Source organism: Aspergillus clavatus, genomic scaffold (assembly GCF_000002715.2).
Source record: "Aspergillus clavatus NRRL 1 1099423829791 genomic scaffold, whole genome shotgun sequence".
Classification (NCBI taxonomy): Eukaryota; Fungi; Ascomycota; class Eurotiomycetes; order Eurotiales; family Aspergillaceae; genus Aspergillus; species Aspergillus clavatus.
Window position 1 is genome coordinate 2248372 of NW_001517108.1, and position 18539 is coordinate 2266910.

The window sequence follows — 18539 nt, forward strand, 5'->3', positions numbered from 1 at the left end:
TACAAAGGATGGACCTTGTATATAAATAAAATCGTGGGCACGAGTCACCCTCGGTTGTCACCACTACTACAACCCAACATCCCAACTGCAGGATGACTGATTTCCGGTACGATCCTAAGCATCTTGTAGCGAGACCCGAATATCTATGTCTAGTTGCACGATTTCTAGATGCGCATGCAATCCCTAACGTTAGATAGGAGAGAGCAGGCATTCAATTTCTTCCGTACTAACCTAGAGAAGTAGTAAGGATACACGAACCATCCCTCTCGAGCCCCTTTTATCAACGATCAATAGTGGAGTTGTTCTAATGCTCAGAATCCTTGCAGAACGCATGCTTCGTCATCCCCGACGAGCACATCGACAGAGCCCGCGACGTGCTTCTGGCAGCAGGGTTTCCGCCCTGCGAGAATGACGAGCACTGCGACTGAAAGACCCGGAATCCGGCCAACCGGTCCCCTACGTGCACTTCCAACATCCTGGAATATAAGCTACAGGACGAGATGTGGTACACACTGGCGCTGTTTGAGGAGTCTGAGCTCATGTGGGCGGCGCTGGACATCCCGCTGGGCATACCCGCCGCTGATGACCCAGACTACATGACCGTGACGGATGAGCGGCTCAAGCAGTATAAACACGGGATCAAGCTGGGCCGGATGCCCAACGCCGGAGTATCCGGTCAAGATTCCCACGCCCGCGCGCTTCACCGAGGCGCTGGTCCTCCTCTTCTTCTGTGATGTCTTCCTTGTGAACACGTTCCTGGGACTGGAGTGGCATGGTCTGACGTGGTATATGATTGCAGCTCTAGAAGATAAGAAGATATTCAGATTGGATGACCTCCATCCTCACGTGTGTTCATGGATCAAACTCCTAATTGAATATCCCCTGGGAAAGGAGGTAGGGAATGCTAGGTACCAGTTTGCAGCAGCTATGTGCAAGGCTGGCGGGGTTCCTAAGAAGAGCCCTTGGTATTCCGAGCCTCTTGATCCGCTAGAATGGCTCAGGGAAAAGCTGGTAATTGAGGTAGAGGAAAGGAAAAAGAACAAGGAAGAGGAGGAGGTAAAGAGCGTATAGGAATAGTGTGAATGAGGACATGATGATATCTTGAACTGATGAGCCGTGTGTGTTTCTTATTTTCTGAAACTGTATTATTCTGCTAGACTTTGATGAGTGCTGTGACTAGGCTGTGGTTGATAATGATAGATAGTGAATGTATAGAATCTTTTCTTATTGTTGAACAACTTCTAGATGTCATGATGTGGTGCAACCCTCTTCAGTATAGATCTAAATATTGATTTCTTCATCAGTAAGAATGCATTTTGTTTATGCCACTGTCTTATCCATATTAATTTATTCCTTTATTTACTCCAGACAGCATATTTTGGTGGTGTTCATCTCGATTGTGTGCCTGGACTCACTCTTAATCCACTATATGTTGTATCAGAAGGTAGCAGTATGTCCTAGATAATGGGACTGGTTTAATCATGACAGATAGTTCGCAGCACAGTATGACTTAATAGATGGATGCCTTCACGCCCTACCATTAAACCATATACCCCCTCTTACAGTATGGCCTCTCACACTGATATCGACACATCACAGCTGCATCTCAAAGCAGCAGCACAGGCACTTATCCACTATTTAAAAGAGATGCCTGAGCTCCAGAAGGCCCGAGTCATGATCATTGGTGGAATAGCAGTCAAGCACTGTCTACAAACAAAACAGCAAACCAGGGTGAATAGGAAGATACACTCCCCAAAGAAAATATGTATCCTATACTGACTAAGATTTGCTGTGGCCGGATGCAGCACGTCCATCTATTGAGCTTTGGCCTGGTGCCTCCAGTAGACACTTGATGGATCCGGACGGAGCTGGTCTCTCGGTCTCCCTATGCCTTCGTGGAGAGGGCGCAGCCTGTTCTTCAAGTATACCCCAGACCACTTGGTCTAGGTAGACATCATCCACGAGGACGTGATACAGTCACCTCTCTCCCACGAAAGGATGAAATAGCAGCATCGTTTGGACTAACATGCCCCGTTTCAGCCGCCGTACTTGCCTGGTGGTGCGGTCACGCTGGGAGACGCAGACGCGGACAATCCGCCGTTCCTCGCGCCCCTGGATCTCCTGGTCTACAAGATATATTGCTGTAGCATGTGGCCCCGGCGGCACCAGCAATCCAAGGATGCTAAGGACGACTTCCTGCTGGCGCATAGGTTGACGCTGCGACGAAATCAGCGTATCAGGCTGAGCGATGTTCAGGGACAGGCTGTCCACACTGGTCTCAATCTAATGGACGAGTTTGACCGATGGTCTTGTTGGGTGAAGACGAACTTGGGGAGAATGGTCGAGGTCAATTTGTAGGCTCGAGACGACTTGCGGATGAAGTAAATCTTATGCTAGAGGTGAGCAACCAATGGAATGTTCCTAGCCATGGTAGATAATAATAGCAATAGTAGCAATAGTAGTCACTCAGTCTGTTGCAAACTACCACTGCAGGTTTACTTGTGAGGATGGGGAAGTCTCTTATGAGTGACTAGCAACTCCCAGTATAAAGGTGCTATATTTTTACTTCCTAGGCCTGTTATCAGACATCGTTATATCCCCTAATCATTGATACACACACACACACACACACACACATATATATATATATATATATTTGGATAGCCGCTATTTAGGCTGCTGATCGCTGTCGATGATGCTCTCAAGTTGTTGTTTTTCCTTGATAGTCTGCTTACTTCATGTTTAGCATAAATCGCAGGCACAAGTGATACCGCCAAACGCCAGAGCCAGAGACCAGCAGGGTGAATTATATATGGTGTAACTATCCAGGGACATTTACCCGGTCAACCACTTGGAATCTCATATTCTGAACGCCTAACACCCAGTCGAGGTGCTTGAATGGATGCTTCAGCAGTTGGTCTTCGTTTCTTTCTTTTCCTAGATACATAGACCAGAGACCACGGATGTTCCGTGGGGTATCCAAATCGGCACGTCGGTCGTTCTAATTCCATGACTATATCCTCATTTGAATGTAGTTATTGGCTCTGATCATCAATGACTTGGTGGATGAATACCGGGCTGATCATGGTTGATTCGGGATCAACCGTTCGCTCCGTACCCCGTTGGTAATCCGTGTTAAATCCGCTGTCGACTCCGTGGACGATGATGGAGGTCAATATAAGAATTGTATCCGAGTCAGTCGGATTTGATCTATACGTAGTAGGCTGGAGGTATCCTGTTCTATCAGTACGCCTTTTATTCCTGAACGTCAAGGTAACCACAAGCGAGGTCGTGACGTCTTGTGACACGGAGTAACGTCCATATTCTCTTCGAAACGGTTACAATAATAATACACAGTGGACGAGTGAGGTAGCTTATGTACCTAGGTTGACAACGCGAGAGATAAGCTTAAGGTAAGGTACGAGTAAATAATACAACAGTATCTCGTATAATACCATCATACACTGCCCAACCCTGATGGGAGGGGTTGACAATACCGCTATGCTACTTCGTACAGAATTCAGTGACAAAACTGGGGGTCGAGACTCGAGACTTGAAGAGCTCTCTCTCTCTCTCTCTCTTTCTCTCTCTCTGTTTTTCAAGAGTCAAGACTCGAGTTTTTCATCAATCATCGCATCTTCGGCCAAGGGAGGGCCCGCACTTCCGTAGTCTGAATCGAGAGAGGGGCTTCCTTGGGCTCTAAATGGAGGCCCCTTGACTCTTAGAACCAAGGCTAACTCTATCATAGCGTGTCCCGACAAGCCACCAATGACCAAACTGACCAAAGACTTGGGAAACTGCCCCATTAGGGCCAACGGGGAACTGGCTGGGACCACTTCCCGAGCAACCGCAGATATAACACTCGTGCTGAATGGGGTATTGAAAACAGAGTATGTATCTAGGTATTACCTAACTGGAAGTAGATACCTAGGTACTACGTACTAGGTAATACAAATGTGTGTAGTATCATCCTCCAATCTACCCAGGTACTCCGTACATTGTACTTTAATGCTTGATACATGACTCGAAAGCTCGGGTACTCGACACCTTGGGAACCTCGTGTTTTGGTCTTGGCGCGTGGTCAGTGTTGGTGGTGCCACTAGGTAGGAGGTACCGTAGTTGTGGATATTTTACAGGACAAGGACGGGATGTCACAAACTCACAATACCGTATGAAGACGGAGTATGAGGATCCCAGGGTACATTCTTAACTTAACTTCAAGTCTGTGATAAATAATGGTCGATCCTCAAAAAGGGTTTATCAAGAATTGATAGATCAAGGAAATTTGATGTGAATCCGAAGCCTGTCTTAATCTGATACATTGAGACCTCCATCGCGTCTTAGGTTGTACCTACCTATCTGATCATAATGCAACGTCATAATACCAGACGAATACAGATAGTATATACAGAGTAATACTCCGTACATACAGAGCGGCATCCTCCACCCCACAGCAAATTGGTCCGTGAGTCCTTCTCTGTTCTCTCACCCGCTGTATTCTATTGTACTAGATAGGTAACTTTGTTACTGTAGGTGGTCTGCGCCTTTCCCCCCCCCCCCTCTCCTCTCTCTCTCTGTCTCTCTTACTCAACAGGTCTCACTACTACGGAGTACTCTCCCCTTCTCTGCCACACTTCCCATCTGTCTAGTCAAAAACTATCAATCAGCTCTCAATTGTCTCTGCTGAGCCGCTCTCCCCTAAAATCTCTCTCTCCTTTTCATTCCTTTCATCTGGGGATCCATAATTCCATATAGAAGAGATTTAAGAGAAACTCTAAAAAAAAAAGGAACAACTAAAGAGTACCATCATCCATCAGCATCCATCACCTGCACACACACTGCAATCAATCAGTCAGTCAATCAATCAATCAATCAATCAATCAATCAATCTCTGGGTTGCCTGACACCCAGTGTATATTTCACCACCTTATCACTTCTGGTCCATATTCTTCCTCTTCCTCTTCCTCTTCTTCTTATTATTATTCCTACCATTACTACTCGTGTCTTATTATTCTTATCATTATTGTTTCTCAATTCTCATATTATTATTATTATTTCTATTATCATTGGGTTTCTCGCCACCAAATAATTCGAACCTTGATCCTGCCACCAACCGACTGACCATCAGTGCCACCATTTGCAACCCACCAACGTCCATCTCCCCGTTTACCGCCCCTCTCAGGTTCCCCCCTACTACTACTACTACTACTACTACTACTTACCTACCACCAATCTCCCCCCAAAAAGTCCTCCTACCACCACCCTCTCTCCGAACTTCTTGTTGTCGGTTACCTGCTTGTCTTATCTAGTCATGAACAACACCTCCGTCTGAGCTCGTCCAGCATCAATCGCCAGGGACGCAGCCATCCGATGGCCATATCCCCATTCCTTACCTACTAGTAGATCTGTCTGTCAATTGCCGGTGGTACTCGATGTACGAAACCCGGGTGGCAGAGTCGTTGCTTGTCGACACCAGATCTGCGCTGGCGACCAAAACCCACACTTTTGCGACCACCTTTGAATTCACCGAAGAACAGGGGTCTACCCCCCCAACGACTGTCGCCCGCAGTCGCAGCCGCGGCAACAGTATCTCTGTTCAGCAACGAGGCGCAGCAGTTGGCCAGGCGTCGCCCATGAAGACCAACGGAGATGGGCGCTATACGCCCAGCCCCGAGCCGGCGCCGGCGCTGTTTGTGCGGGCCATGTACGACTACGATGCGGACGATCACACGAGCCTCAGTTTCCGCCGAGGTGACATCATCCAGGTTCTCAACCAGCTCGAGACGGGATGGTGGGATGGTGTGATTAACAACAGCATTCGAGGCTGGTTCCCTAGTAACTATTGTGCCATTATTACCGATCCCAGCGAGTTGGAGGAACAAGTGGCGCATGTTCGCGACGAAGGAGAGACCAGTGCGGACTCCGGACCCGGCGAAGACGATTATGAGGAGGAGCACGAGAACGACCACGAACATGAGCATGATGAAGACGAGGTGGACTCGGCCGGCAACCCACGCGACTCGGCACCGATTCTCCCTATCGAGGGCGTAGTACCGCCCAAGGAACAGGAAGAGGCCGCCTTCTGGATCCCGCAAGCGACGCCTGACGGTCGGTTATTTTACTTTAACACTCTCACGGGATATAGCACCATGGAGTTGCCTTTCGAAAACCCATCCGTGAATGAGTCGGGCCCTTTTGACCGAAATAATTTCTTCGTGCCAGACCAGACCCGGCCACCCCCGGAATTGATGGCTCGTGGCTTCGAGCGGGATGAGGACGATTATGATGGTTCGGCGTCCGAGGCTGAGGGAGAGTCGCTTATGCTAGCCTCGCATGATTCCATGTCCCACCGCCGTCGCTCCTTGATCGACGGTGTATCCCCCGCAACTTCAATGGATTCACTACACCCGCCTTCGACCACGAAATCCATCCCTGAAGGGAAGATCTCACATCAATCGAGCCGGGATCTGCAGAGGATAACTACCGCTGGCAGTAACACCTCCGCATCCATTCACTTCCATCGGCCTTCTATCTCCTCGCAGGCCCCCTCCCGATTTGTTGATGATGGGCTCACAGCTCCTGTCACCTGGCCTATGCTTGTTGACAACATGCGTCACGCTGTAGAGAGCTATCGCCAAACACTGCTGAAAGGTGATCGCTCCGAGTATGTAAGGAAGGCAGAAGACATCTCGGACCATCTTCGCATGCTTCTGGCCGCTGGGTCAGATACCACCGACAACCACTCTGGAAATCCATCGATTATCTCGACGAACAAGCCTTTGTATCCTCACTTTAGAGATATGATGTCGAAATTTTCCAAGTTGGTTCTGTCGTCACACATTGCCGCGGCGGATTGGCCGGGACCGGATTCCGTCAACAAGTGTCTGCAGGAGGCGGACGGCGTCATGCAAGGAGTCTACGGCTATGTGGAGGTAGCGAGACAACAGCGGGGCGAATCCATTCGCCGCATTGTTCCGGGATTCGTCGTGGGAAGCTCCGCAGGAGGCGGGTGGCAGAATAATGGTGTCACTCTGGACGAGTCGGGCCCGACATCGTTTCTGGATCAGGATGGTGCAGAATCTCGCGTCGAACCCTCGGTGCCTTTGGATGCGGCACTTCTAGACCACATCGACATTCTTAGAAGGTCTTTTGTCGGTAATATTCGGCGACTGGAGGAGCGGCTTACATTGAACCAGAAGAAGATTGTCACCTATGCTGGACTGCACGAAATCAGTGATCCTGTTGCTGCTGCGGCGCTCAAGGTCGTCGAACAGTTCCGTCCGTGGATTTCGGCGGTTGAATCGATCAATCTGGCGCCACTCGGCACCAGCTTCCAAAACCCCCAGCTGGTCGACTTCAGCCTACAGAAGCAGAGAACTTACGATGCCATCGCGGACTTTGTCATCAGTTGCCAGGCTGTTTCGGCGCCGCTGGGCGATGAGTGGGCTGAACTCCGTGGCGATTCTCTCGAAGATCGTTTGAACGCTGTGCGGGCTATTGCCAGACAGCTCGAAAACTCTGTCTCTCAGATTGGGTTCTCTCTTTCGCTGCTCCTCGAACAGATCCCGGATCCCGCTTCGACCTTCCGGAGTGAAAGTCGTCTGGGTGCCGACGAGTCCTTCAAGGGTATGCATAGTCGTGGAGATTCTCAGGCCCGAATCGCAACGGAGACTATAGGGATACCGTCTTCATATTCGATTGAGCCCTCGTCAGGAAAGGTCCGACGCAATATGGAAAAGGCCCAGAGATTCTTTGGACAGGCGCCCCCGGCAGCCATTACTCGCGAACCCATTCGTGAGCCGGTCCGAGAGCCGGAGGAAGCTCCCTGGTTTTTGAAGATGGACCACGAAGGCGAAGTATTCTACGATACCAAGGCCGATACACCCGCTTTGAAGTGCGGAACATTGGCGGGCTTGGTAGAGCATTTGACTCGCCACGACAAATTGGATGCTTCATTCAACAACACTTTCCTCCTTACATATCGTTCTTTCACGACCGCATCAGAACTGTTTGAGATGCTAGCGGAGCGATTCAACATTCAGCCTCCATTCGGACTCAATCAGGATGAAATGCAGATGTGGATCGATAGAAAACAGAAGCCTATCCGATTCCGTGTCGTGAATATCCTGAAAAGTTGGTTTGAACATTTCTGGATGGAGCCAAACGACGAGGCACACATGAATCTTCTGGCGCGTGTTCATGCCTTTACCAACGATTCTATTGCGACGACGAAGACACCAGGTTCGCCTCAATTGATGGCAGTCATTGATCAGCGTCTGCGCGGTCAAGATACCACCGTCAAACGTCTCGTTCCCACGCAGGCTACTGCCGCACCCACTCCCATCGTCCCCAAGAACATGAAGAAATTGAAGTTCCTGGACATTGACCCTACGGAATTCGCCAGGCAGCTTACTATCATCGAATCGCGCCTCTACTCTAAGATCAGACCCATTGAGTGTCTGAACAAGACTTGGCAGAAGAAGGTTGGCCCAGACGAACCGGAACCTGCTACCAATGTGAAGGCTTTGATTCTTCATTCGAATCAGTTGACAAATTGGGTGGCAGAGATGATTCTTACTCAGACGGATGTCAAGAAGCGAGTTGTCGTGATTAAACACTTTGTAAACGTAGCTGACGTATGTTTTTCTCTGCTTGCTTGCTCTTCATTCGCTTGGATGCATTGAAATGCCTTTGCTGATCATTCATACAGAAATGTCGCACTCTCAACAACTATTCCACTTTGACTTCTATCATCTCCGCTCTTGGGACCGCGCCAATCCACCGGCTTGGTCGAACCTGGGGTCAAGTCAGTGCCCGTACGTCCACGATCTTGGAGCAAATGCGCAGACTTATGGCCAGCACAAAGAATTTTGGCGAATATCGCGAAACCTTACATCTGGCGAACCCGCCGTGCATTCCCTTCTTTGGTAAGGACTTCTCAAGACTTAATTCTCTATTCGTCACCCACTGTTCGTAGGACCGTTAACTAACCCTCACCAGGTGTCTACCTCACGGATCTAACGTTTATTGAAGACGGTATCCCGTCTCTAACGCCTTCGGAACTCATCAATTTCAACAAACGTGCGAAGACCGCGGAGGTCATCCGGGATATCCAACAATACCAGAACGTCCCTTATCTCCTTCAGCCAGTTCCGGAACTACAAGACTACATCCTCAGTAATCTCCAAGCAGCAGGCGACGTGCATGACATGTACGATCGGAGCCTGGAGGTGGAACCAAGAGAGCGGGAGGACGAAAAGATAGCGAGGTATGCAACAGCCAGTAGAGACTTAAGAAGTCATAGTACTTTGGCCATCGCGAGCATGGTAATGTCGTCGCGATGATCAGGTCGACTTGTCTTTCTTTTTTTCTGTCTCCTTTTCTTCTTTATTTGCACCCAGGCGTTGGACTTCCTTGATGATACCCGCAATGGACATTTCGGAGACATTTTTTCTGTCAATTTTCCCTTTTGTTTTTTTCCCCCCATCTCAAATTCTTTTACCTTTTTTTTTTGGGGACTGATTGAAGACTAACCTGGGTTTTCTTTTTAAACCGTAGACTGCTGTCAGAGTCAGGCTTTCTATAAATCGGCTGCTCGCATCGCTTCTCCGTGACTCGTTCCCTTATTGGGCGTCCGTGTCAGCGATCGCATATTACTTCGCGCGCCGTCTTTGGCGCCACGCTCCTCCAACAAACCGAGGAATGCGCCATGGCGATCCAAGCGTCATCGTTCGGTAGCGACACCTTGCATTATCTAGCCTAAACTCCCGGATATTTACGGAGTACAGGCTGCCCTGCCAGGTTTCGCTCCCACTCTGTTTGACCTCGTCAGTGTTGTCACTCATGGGACCGTTCTCGAAACGACAAATGCCGGACAGTGTACCCCACAGCCTGCTGTCTCCCGGCTTTACCTGGAGAGGGACAGTTGGATTCATGTTCATCCAATTTAGCCATGATCATGCAGGTTTGATGCAGCCATTCCCTCTCGCCGTCTCGATCATCCATGATACCACGCGATGTGGCTGGCTGTCGCGCAGAGCTTGAATCCCGATTGACTCTAGTTCTGGTGTCTGTGGGACTTGTTGCTCCGTCGGTGGATCGCCCAGGCCCCTCTTATAGTGCGAAATGTGCGAGGGGAGCACAGGAGCTTGTCGGCTTCTCCGGACGGCCATAGTCCTGCTGACCCTCATCATTGGCCCAGTCTTATCAGTGTTGATTGGAGATCCGACGGAATGCCGCGCGTCTGTCTGACTCTAGTGGTTCTGGCTAGTACTGGTCTCAGTTTATCCCTGAACGAGAAACGCCTCAACAGGGCCCTATACATACATTCATACCTACCAACGATAACGACATGATTCTCTCTCTTATACCTCTCTTTCTTTCTCTAATCCTGTCTCTCTTTCACACACACACACACACTATCAAAAAACCTTTATATCCCCATCTTCCCATACTCCATACACTACCACAAGCGGCCGGCTCATCCCACAACATGACCCTACATTGACCTCGATCCCTTCACTCCTGGACATGGTACTCCTTTCATGTGCAAATGTTGCCCAACATAACCCACTTTTGTACAATGGCCTCGGACAAATTTCTCTTTGTATAAATTCTCCTACTTGATCTTTTCTTTATCATATCGATTCTCACGGTCGTCGGGTTTTGACGCGGTCGACTAATGATATCTCATGACATAGGTGGCCCTGTCGGTGTTCGGCTTGGGCCTGGCAGATAATGATCAATTCTATTGTATCTATTGGACCCCCCCCTTGTGTGGGAGCTTCGGATTATTGAGTTCTTCGCTTTGTAGAGGAGTAGCAGTAGCAGTAGAAATGAGAGCTTGTATGCAGCTTTTAATAGATGCTGTCTTTAGATGCTTTCTTTTCGTTTTGCTGGCATTGAGGGAAGTACTTCATTCCTATGTCATTACTTACGATGTGGTGACCAGACCCATCTCGCTTCAAAAGAAGCGTGTTCATTTTTTCCTATGTCGCCGAAAGAACACCTTAGCCTCATCGGCTTGAAGATCATGATGCCTCTGTTCTAGTCTCCTCGCCGATCCCCTGGAAGAGCTTCATCTTGACTTCTGCTGCGACGAGGCCCTTGACCTCCTCGGAGACGATCCGCTGCCCATCGCGTACTACCTTCTCCAACTGCTGGTCTTTGGTTGCGGTCACTCCGCCCCGGGAACCGCTGCTTTCAATCGCCCGGGCGGCCCGCCGGACTTTCTGACTGAGATCCATCATCTGCTTGCTACCGTAGTCGCGGGTTGTGAACAGCGGGCTTTGGCTGAGCGTGGCCACCCAGTACTTGTTCCAGAGGAGCGAGAGCAGCTCGCTGTCGAGGTTGCTCTTGAAGAACGACACGTCGAGCGAGTAGTACTGGTGCGCGTACGCGCCAAAGTCCTCGGCCTTGCTGAGAGGGATGGTCTGGTAGTCATCGTCCTCGTGGCCCTCCTTGGGCGGCGTGTAGTCCTTGGGGAACGTGCGGAACGCGCCGATGTCGACCTTGCCCGCGGAGATGGTGCGCTCCGGGTCGATGACGACAGCAACGAACGGCCCGCCGAGCTGCTGCATGTCCTGCGTCGTGACATCGATCCCGGACAGCCAGCACCCATACCCGGGATGGCTGTGGTACCACCCGACCGCGTTCTCCATGCGGCCCGCGTCCCGGCACGCCTGCAGGTACGACACCATGTATTCGTTCGCTTCGTCCTGCGCGTTAACCCGCGTCTCCGTGCCTTCGACCGGCAGCCGGAATGCGTCCGTCACCACGAACGTCTCCGGCAGAATATACCCCTGCATCAGCCCCATTACCTCCAGCGAGCCCCCGGAGCGCGCATGCATGGTCATCTTCAGCAGCGCCACGGCGGAGATCCGTATCGACTTGAAGTAGTGGGGGTCTTTGGCCCATGGCCGCGCGGCGCTCAATGCCTTGTGTGTGGCTTCATCGTATCTGTAGAGTGCATCCCGTTGGGGATCAATGAGACTGATGGCGTTTTCGAGCTCTGATGGTGTCGGATTGTAGCCGTGGTTAGTAGCTAGCTCTTCTTACAGCATTTATCATGTGGGGTTGTAAGTACGAACCCCAGGACTGCTGTGCAGCCTGCATTTTGAATAAGGTCGTGGCGTACCGCTGTGTTAGACAAGAAGGAAAACAAAGAAGGATTGAAATAATAGAAATCAAGACAAATCTAATCAGTCAAAGAGATTGTGTTGTTGCCTTCATGATTATCAGACTATGCAATCAGCACTGATACCAGTTGGGGAATACGTCGATGAGTGCGGGGAGGCGGTGAGCTAAAAGCCACGGCAGAACAGGGCGGTGGCGCGCTGAGTCAGCGGTTGCCTGAGCGACAAGGCGCCATCAACAGCCGCAGCGAATCTGGATTGCGGCTGTATCTCAGCTGCAATCAAAGGGAACAGCGTCAATATTATTGTTCGCTTTCATCCTGCTCCCCTCCGCTGCCCCATCCTCTCTTTGCTTTTCCCACTGGTCTTCTGGATCCTTCGCCCTTGCATACATCTGCACTGGGTAATCTATTGCCTACATAAATCCTGCGGGTCTCCCCCCCCCTCCCACCCCCCTTATTTCTCGCAGATGACATTCGACTTGTGTTGATTGCAGATTCGCGTGTCGGGCTATCTGCTTGTCTTGGATCTGCTCCCACCCCCGCAGGTGACGATTCGCTGTCGCAGCCATCACAGGTAGAGGGCGCACCGTCGCCGGTGGTTGTCAAAGTGCAGACTTCGCAGGTGGAGTCTCTCCTTGATTCGCATATCGAACTAGGAACGCTCCTTTTCGCATCCCCATAGCTGGGGCTCTATACACAGCCTATGGCGGTCGACACCAGCTACTTGACCACTCAGGTCAACAACATTGTCTCTCAGCTACATGGAATCTTTGATGATATTGGGGTTCCGAGCCATGAGCGAGAGACGCGAGAGGCAGAGGTATGGCGTCTCATTCTTGCCCCGGTTGTCTTGGTGGGTTGATGCTGATTGAATCGGATGCAAAGCTCTTTAGTGCTCTGTCTGAGACCCTGAACAATCACCTCAAGATTGTTGATGAGTAAGTTCCATGCGCGATGGATGACGGAAGGTACATTTAAGCGCCCTTGCTGACTTGTCTACCCAGTGAGAGGACCAACATGACGGAGGAAGGACAACGACTTGTTACTGCTATTCGACAGATGGAAGAGTCTCTGGTAGACGAGAAGGCGAACGGGAAGTATCACTTGGACCAAAATGATTTGCGCGTCACATACCCCCTCAACCGCTGTCTGTCTTTTCTCCGCGACAAGCATGGCGCAATGAAAAAGCTGCACCAAGAACGATTTGAACAGGTCAAGAGTAAGTATATCTGCGCCATGTAAGCCCCTTGGTCCCAAATAGAAGATATCCTAACCTGCATTAGAACTTGTCGAGGCTCTCGAGTCATATTCTTCCCACCTGGAATCCACGTTCGTGTCTATCGAGCTTCCCCCAACAGCCCCTGGATCGTCTATCGCACCGAGCTTTGATCTTTCCCCGTCATATGTTGCCGCATTGGATAACGAATTCACGAGGGTCTACGAAGAGTATCACCGACGTGTTGATTTTGTCAAATCTACATGCGAAGAGATCATAAAACTCTGGGCCGAGCTGGGTACGCCCCAGGTACAGACCGATGCCGCAATTGTCAAGTACTACCGCGAATCTCCCGAACAGCTGGGTCTTCACGAATCTGACCTGGCCAACCTGATGACGAAGCGCGAAAAGCTGTTGGAAGAAAAGAAAACACGTGAGCGCAAGCTGAAGGAGCTACGGGCGGCGGTGGAATCCCTGTGGGAGCGCTTTGGCGTTGAAGATGGTGATAGGAAAGCCTTCCTCGCAGCCAATCGCGGATGTGGACTGCGAACAATCAACGAATTCGAGGAGGAACTGGGACGTCTCAACGAACTTAAACGACAGAACTTGCACCTTTTCGTGGAAGACGCGCGCTGTCGACTTCAGGAACTCTGGGATGGTCTCTATTTTTCGGAAGAGGAAATGCTTGACTTCACACCTGCCTTTTCCGATGTCTACAGCGATGCTCTTCTTGAAGCCCATGAAGCGGAAATTGCGCGATTAGAGGCCCTGACGGAGCAACGTGCCCCCACACTGCAGCTGATCGCGAGGCACAAGAGCCTGCTCTCTGAGCGTGAGGCTCTGGCTATCTCGAGTCAGGACGCTTCGCGTCTCATGGCGCGCGGCAACAAAGGAGAGAGACGTGACCCCGGTAAACTTTTGAGAGAGGAGAAGATGAGGAAGAGGATTGCCAAAGAGTTGCCAAAGGTTGAGGCAGACCTAAGAAAAGAACTTGAGAGGTGGGAGGAAGAATTTGGAAGGCCATTCCTTGTTCAAGGTGAAAGATACCTTGATGAGCTTACCCCCGTCACTGCCAAACCTCCACCACGCTCTAAGACACCATCCGTCCCGCCTTCTGTAAGCGCGAAAGCAAGCTTTGGAAAGTCGCAGCCACCGTCGCGTCCAGCAAGCGTTATGAGGGGGCCCCCGCCTCCTCGCTCGGCCACCAAGACGCCGACTGGAAATTTTCCGACGAAGTACAACACCATTGGCCCCAGTAGAGCAGGTGCCAGATCGCCTTCTAAGATCCCTGCTCGTGTTCCTTTGAGTAACATGCCTTACGGGAACAACTCGAATGATCGTCGGGCAGCTCCCGGCTCTTACTCGACCAGCACGATCAGCGGCAAGATCCCATCATCGCGCCCTCCACCGCCCAGGATGCGTGCATTGACTGTTGAGTCAAAAGAGGCGAGAGGGAGCTATTTGATGGACCCCCCACGCAGTGCTAGTGCATTATCTAACGCATTTGTGCGGCCGGTCAGTCCTGAAGACGTCTATGATGATCGCAACCAGCGCTCATTTATGAGCTCTTCCATATTTTCTCAGCGATCCACTGGGTTCTCTCAATCCTCTCAATCCTCGGCCTCTTCGATATCTTTGAACTCATCTCTTCAGAGTTTCCCGCGACCAAATCCTTACATGCAACATGCGCCTCCTCCTCCTCCTCCGGCACCTAGGCAGGTGTCAAACTCCTCCACCGTGGACACCGCGATTACGGGATCAGAGAATTGGGAAACTTTCGACGATGGGTCGGATTCAGAAGTTGATGCCAGTGACGTCTATTACGCCAAGCTTCGTGCTGCCCACAATAAGCGGTTCGCCCCTGAGGAAAACTCGTCCCTAGCGGGCAAGAAGGCCAAGGGGATCAGAAGCGTCAGCCCAGATGAGCCCATGGACAACCAACATGGGCAGATGGTCAGAGTGGCGGGTAGTGACGCAGGCTGGACAGATGATATGGAGCCCTACTAGAAGCTTCTCAGGCCTAGTGACTAGAGGATCGTGTTCGTTCCTTTTGTTCTCTCGCTCACGGCATCCACCCACTGTTCAATCAAAGACGTGATGATGAAACTGATCGATACTGACGATTCCATGATTATCTTAATTGTGGCTAATACATCCAACTCTATCGCTCGCTCCTGGCGCAGGGCAACGTCAAGCTTGCTTGAAGTTCACAACAGCATCAACGCCTCGCTCGGCCAGCTTCTTTACTTTCTGTGTCAAAAATTCCGGATTATACCACGTTTGTTATTTTACTCTTGTTTTAATTCCCAGACTCTTGGGAGTCATTCCCCTGGGTTATTCCCCTTTCTTGCCAACCCTGCCATGCATTCACCACAGCGAGTGACATTGAATCAGAGGCCCCCCTTTTCCCAGTCACAATGTCTTAAAAAAAGACATCATGGCATCTTTCGTGTACTATGCTTTCTTTGCGTCCAACTAATCGGTCCTGATCCCCCATTTATACCATGGAAGGCTCTTGGGTGGCGCCTGTTTTTATGTCTTGCTTCTTTCTGGCTTCCAAATTCCCTGGTCATCTCCGATCACACTCTGGTTCCTTGCTGTTCGGTCTTGGTTTGGGTTCTCCTGCGTTTCCTTTGGTATCTTGTCGGCATTGTACAAGTCGCATAGCATGTTATTTCCCATGGTTTATGATATCAGTGTAGCGCATTTTGATTGATATGCTTTCTAATGAGATATTTTGTTCATTCTTTTTTCAAATCCACTCTTACACTCGTAGCACCCTGGTTATCAAGGTAGATCACCTCTCAATCTCAATAGAATAGAGAAAATGACATATAGAGGAGATGGCACAGTTGCCGACTAATATACAAATACAAGCGTGTTTGGCTCAACGAGCCTCCCATGGGCGTATATTCTCTAAGACCGCGGAGCCAGAGAACCCATCCACTCCGTTCCCTGACCCTCTTGCATCTGAGACGACTTCGGAACCCTGGCAGGTGCCGCCGCGGCCAACTCCGCCGTGAGCTGTTTCGCCTCGTCGAGCCGCCGGAGCGTCTCCGGCCGGCCCAGGATCGTCATCGTCTCGGGGATGCCCGGGCCCGGGGCGCCGGCTGACAGCGCCCAGCGCAGATAGTGGTACAGTTCCTTCTTGAAGGCCTTGTCTGCGGCGATGCGGGCCTTTTCGGGGTCGGCGGGGGTCTCTGGTGCGGCCGGGGTGGCGGACGAGCCGTCGTATGCGGCGATGTTGGCGCGGTGTGTTTCGATGGTCCAGTGTGGTTCTGGGACGAGGGTGAGCGCCGCAGCGGCGGTGTGCAGGGCTGTGATGGGGATGGGGGTGGAGGGGCCCGAGGATGAGGTGGCGGCTGGGGTGTAGGGGGGTCTGGTGAGGGTGGTTGTGAAGAAGGTGGAGTTGCGGTGGATGAATTCGGGGGCATTGGTATATGACTTGGCGTCTGCTTTGAGGAGGAGGGAGATGTATTCCGACAAGGCGCGGAAGTCGAGGATGGTTGTTCTGGTGGAAGTTGCTTAGTTTCTGTTTGGGTTAATGGGGGGTATGGGATCAATATGCGCACAGTTGGTCAGCTGCGTATGTTTCTTTGACGACCTCGGACGCTTTGGAGACCATCTCGGCGAAGACGGGGCCGCCTGTAGCGGCGAAGCGCTGGGCATGTGCCTTTTGCAGGAACCAGAGCTTTTCAAAGGCGACGACGGTGTTGCCGCGGGTGATCTTGAGGTTGAACTAGGTGTTCGTTAGTACCGGCGACTGGCGCGAAGGGTGTGGCAAGAAGATGTTTCTGCGTCAGCGTACCAATTGCTCTAACTCTTCAAGACTGAAGAGGTCTGATTTTTGGGTGTGCGACCAGCCAAGAAGTGCGGCGAAGTTGATTAGGCTCGCTGCAAATATGCCTTGCTTATCCTTGAAGAAACTGAGGTCGATATCTGCGTTCCGCTTGCTGAGCTTCTGACCAGACTTGTCTACAAGCAGAGGGACGTGGCCAAATCGTGGGGGCGTCCAGTTGAACGCTTTGTAGAGGGCGACATGCATCGGTGTTGATGGCATCCATTCCTGTACAGATCAGCATGAACGCTTGATTTACCTGGGATCGTCGTCGGTACTAACCGTGCCCCGGATAACATGAGTGATCTTCATGCAGTGGTCGTCCACCACATTTGCAAGATGATACGTCGGGTGCCCGTCTGATTTGATCATGATTGGGTCGTCGAAGACCCGGTCGATGAGATCCAGCTTGCTACTTGGGCGGTTCTGGCCGGTCTTGCCATAGACGAGATCATTGAACATGGGATACCCTTCCATCCTCAACCGCACCACATGCGCTTCTCCGTTCGCTGCTCTTTCCTCGGATTCCTCGGGGGAGACGTCTGCGCATTTTCTGTCGTATCCGGGAGCGAGGCCGGCTTGGCTGCGGTGTCTAGCAAGGGAGTCGAGACGTTCTGCGGAACAGAAGCATCTGTATGCGTGGCCGTTGTTGATTAATTCGTTGGCATGTTTGCGGTAAATGGCTGTTCGCTCGGACTGCGTGTTCACCATCTGAGCCTGAGATCCCAATATAGATCAATCATGATCATTGCAGAGTTCCTCACCTGTCTATATGGACCATAAGGACCTCCAACGATGGGACCTGCAGGAGAAAGACCCGCGTTAGCAACGCCGTTCTCATTCCACTACCACAGTGCGAAGCGCCCGACCTTCATCCCATTGCAATCCAGCCCATTGTAGATCTTCATACAGCCGCTGCTCTGCCCCGGGAATCGTTCGTTTCTAAAGAGCATTCGTCAATTCACATCTCGACTATATCCACATGCTCGCTCCGAAGCCGAACCTGGTCTGTATCCTCAATCCGCAGCAGGAATTGGCCCCCCGTTCGTTTAGCGAGAAGGTAGTTAAACAATGCCGTCCGCAATGAGCCAAGATGAAGATATCCTGTCGGTGACGGCGCAAATCGGGTTCTGGCAGGCGCATCCGGGAGATTCGTCTTGGACTTGGTGGCAGCGCGGACTGGCGCGGTGGAGGAGTAGTTGGCCGCTCGACAGCGCGTGCAAATCCAGGAGCGACGGGCAAGAAGGCCCAGGTGAGGGCGTCTCATAGTGCGCAAGAAGATCAGAGACGGCCGTTGCGACAAAAAGAAACCTGCAACGACGTGGGAGGTTGGACCTATTCAGAGAACC

At 51.2% G+C, this 18539-nt stretch overlaps 5 protein-coding genes across 5 annotated transcripts, besides 11 other annotated features; 3 read left to right on the forward strand and 2 right to left on the reverse strand.

Annotated features, from left to right (window-relative positions):
• Nucleotides 1–500: 500 nt before the first annotated feature.
• On the forward strand, nt 501–1071 carry ACLA_075190 (uncharacterized protein; the record flags this gene model as incomplete). Its single annotated transcript, XM_001275906.1, is given in 2 exon segments — nt 501–668; nt 682–1071. The coding sequence occupies 2 exon segments, from the start codon at nt 501–503 to the stop codon at nt 1069–1071; spliced, it is 558 nt and encodes a 185-aa protein (XP_001275907.1).
• Nucleotides 1072–2612: 1541 nt separating this feature from the next.
• Nucleotides 2613–2636: a microsatellite.
• Nucleotides 2613–2637: a microsatellite.
• Nucleotides 2637–2656: a microsatellite.
• A 905-nt stretch (nt 2657–3561) lies between these two features.
• Nucleotides 3562–3592: a microsatellite.
• Nucleotides 3562–3593: a microsatellite.
• Nucleotides 3594–4841: 1248 nt separating this feature from the next.
• Nucleotides 4842–4889: a microsatellite.
• Nucleotides 4842–4890: a microsatellite.
• A 56-nt stretch (nt 4891–4946) lies between these two features.
• Nucleotides 4947–4975: a microsatellite.
• Nucleotides 4974–5068: a microsatellite.
• A 122-nt stretch (nt 5069–5190) lies between these two features.
• Nucleotides 5191–5218: a microsatellite.
• Nucleotides 5191–5219: a microsatellite.
• A 213-nt stretch (nt 5220–5432) lies between these two features.
• Nucleotides 5433–9286, forward strand: ACLA_075200 (putative cell division control protein Cdc25; the record flags this gene model as incomplete). The annotated part of the gene is given in 4 exon segments (XM_001275907.1): nt 5433–8636; nt 8711–8927; nt 9001–9268; nt 9280–9286. The coding sequence occupies 4 exon segments, from the start codon at nt 5433–5435 to the stop codon at nt 9284–9286; spliced, it is 3696 nt and encodes a 1231-aa protein (XP_001275908.1).
• Nucleotides 9287–11030: 1744 nt separating this feature from the next.
• Nucleotides 11031–12114, reverse strand: ACLA_075210 (Mov34/MPN/PAD-1 family protein; the record flags this gene model as incomplete). The annotated part of the gene is made up of 2 exons (XM_001275908.1): nt 11031–12010; nt 12090–12114. The coding sequence occupies 2 exons, from the start codon at nt 12112–12114 to the stop codon at nt 11031–11033; spliced, it is 1005 nt and encodes a 334-aa protein (XP_001275909.1).
• A 725-nt stretch (nt 12115–12839) lies between these two features.
• Nucleotides 12840–15359, forward strand: ACLA_075220 (putative microtubule associated protein (Ase1); the record flags this gene model as incomplete). The annotated part of the gene is made up of 4 exons (XM_001275909.1): nt 12840–12956; nt 13022–13074; nt 13141–13355; nt 13420–15359. 4 exons carry the CDS (start codon nt 12840–12842, stop codon nt 15357–15359), a joined length of 2325 nt encoding a protein of 774 aa, XP_001275910.1.
• Nucleotides 15360–16268: 909 nt separating this feature from the next.
• Nucleotides 16269–18457, reverse strand: ACLA_075230 (glutamate--tRNA ligase MSE1; the record flags this gene model as incomplete). The annotated part of the gene is made up of 7 exons (XM_001275910.1): nt 16269–16863; nt 16925–17091; nt 17161–17418; nt 17473–17886; nt 17955–17992; nt 18060–18132; nt 18194–18457. The coding sequence occupies 7 exons, from the start codon at nt 18455–18457 to the stop codon at nt 16269–16271; spliced, it is 1809 nt and encodes a 602-aa protein (XP_001275911.1).
• Nucleotides 18458–18539: the final 82 nt, after the last annotated feature.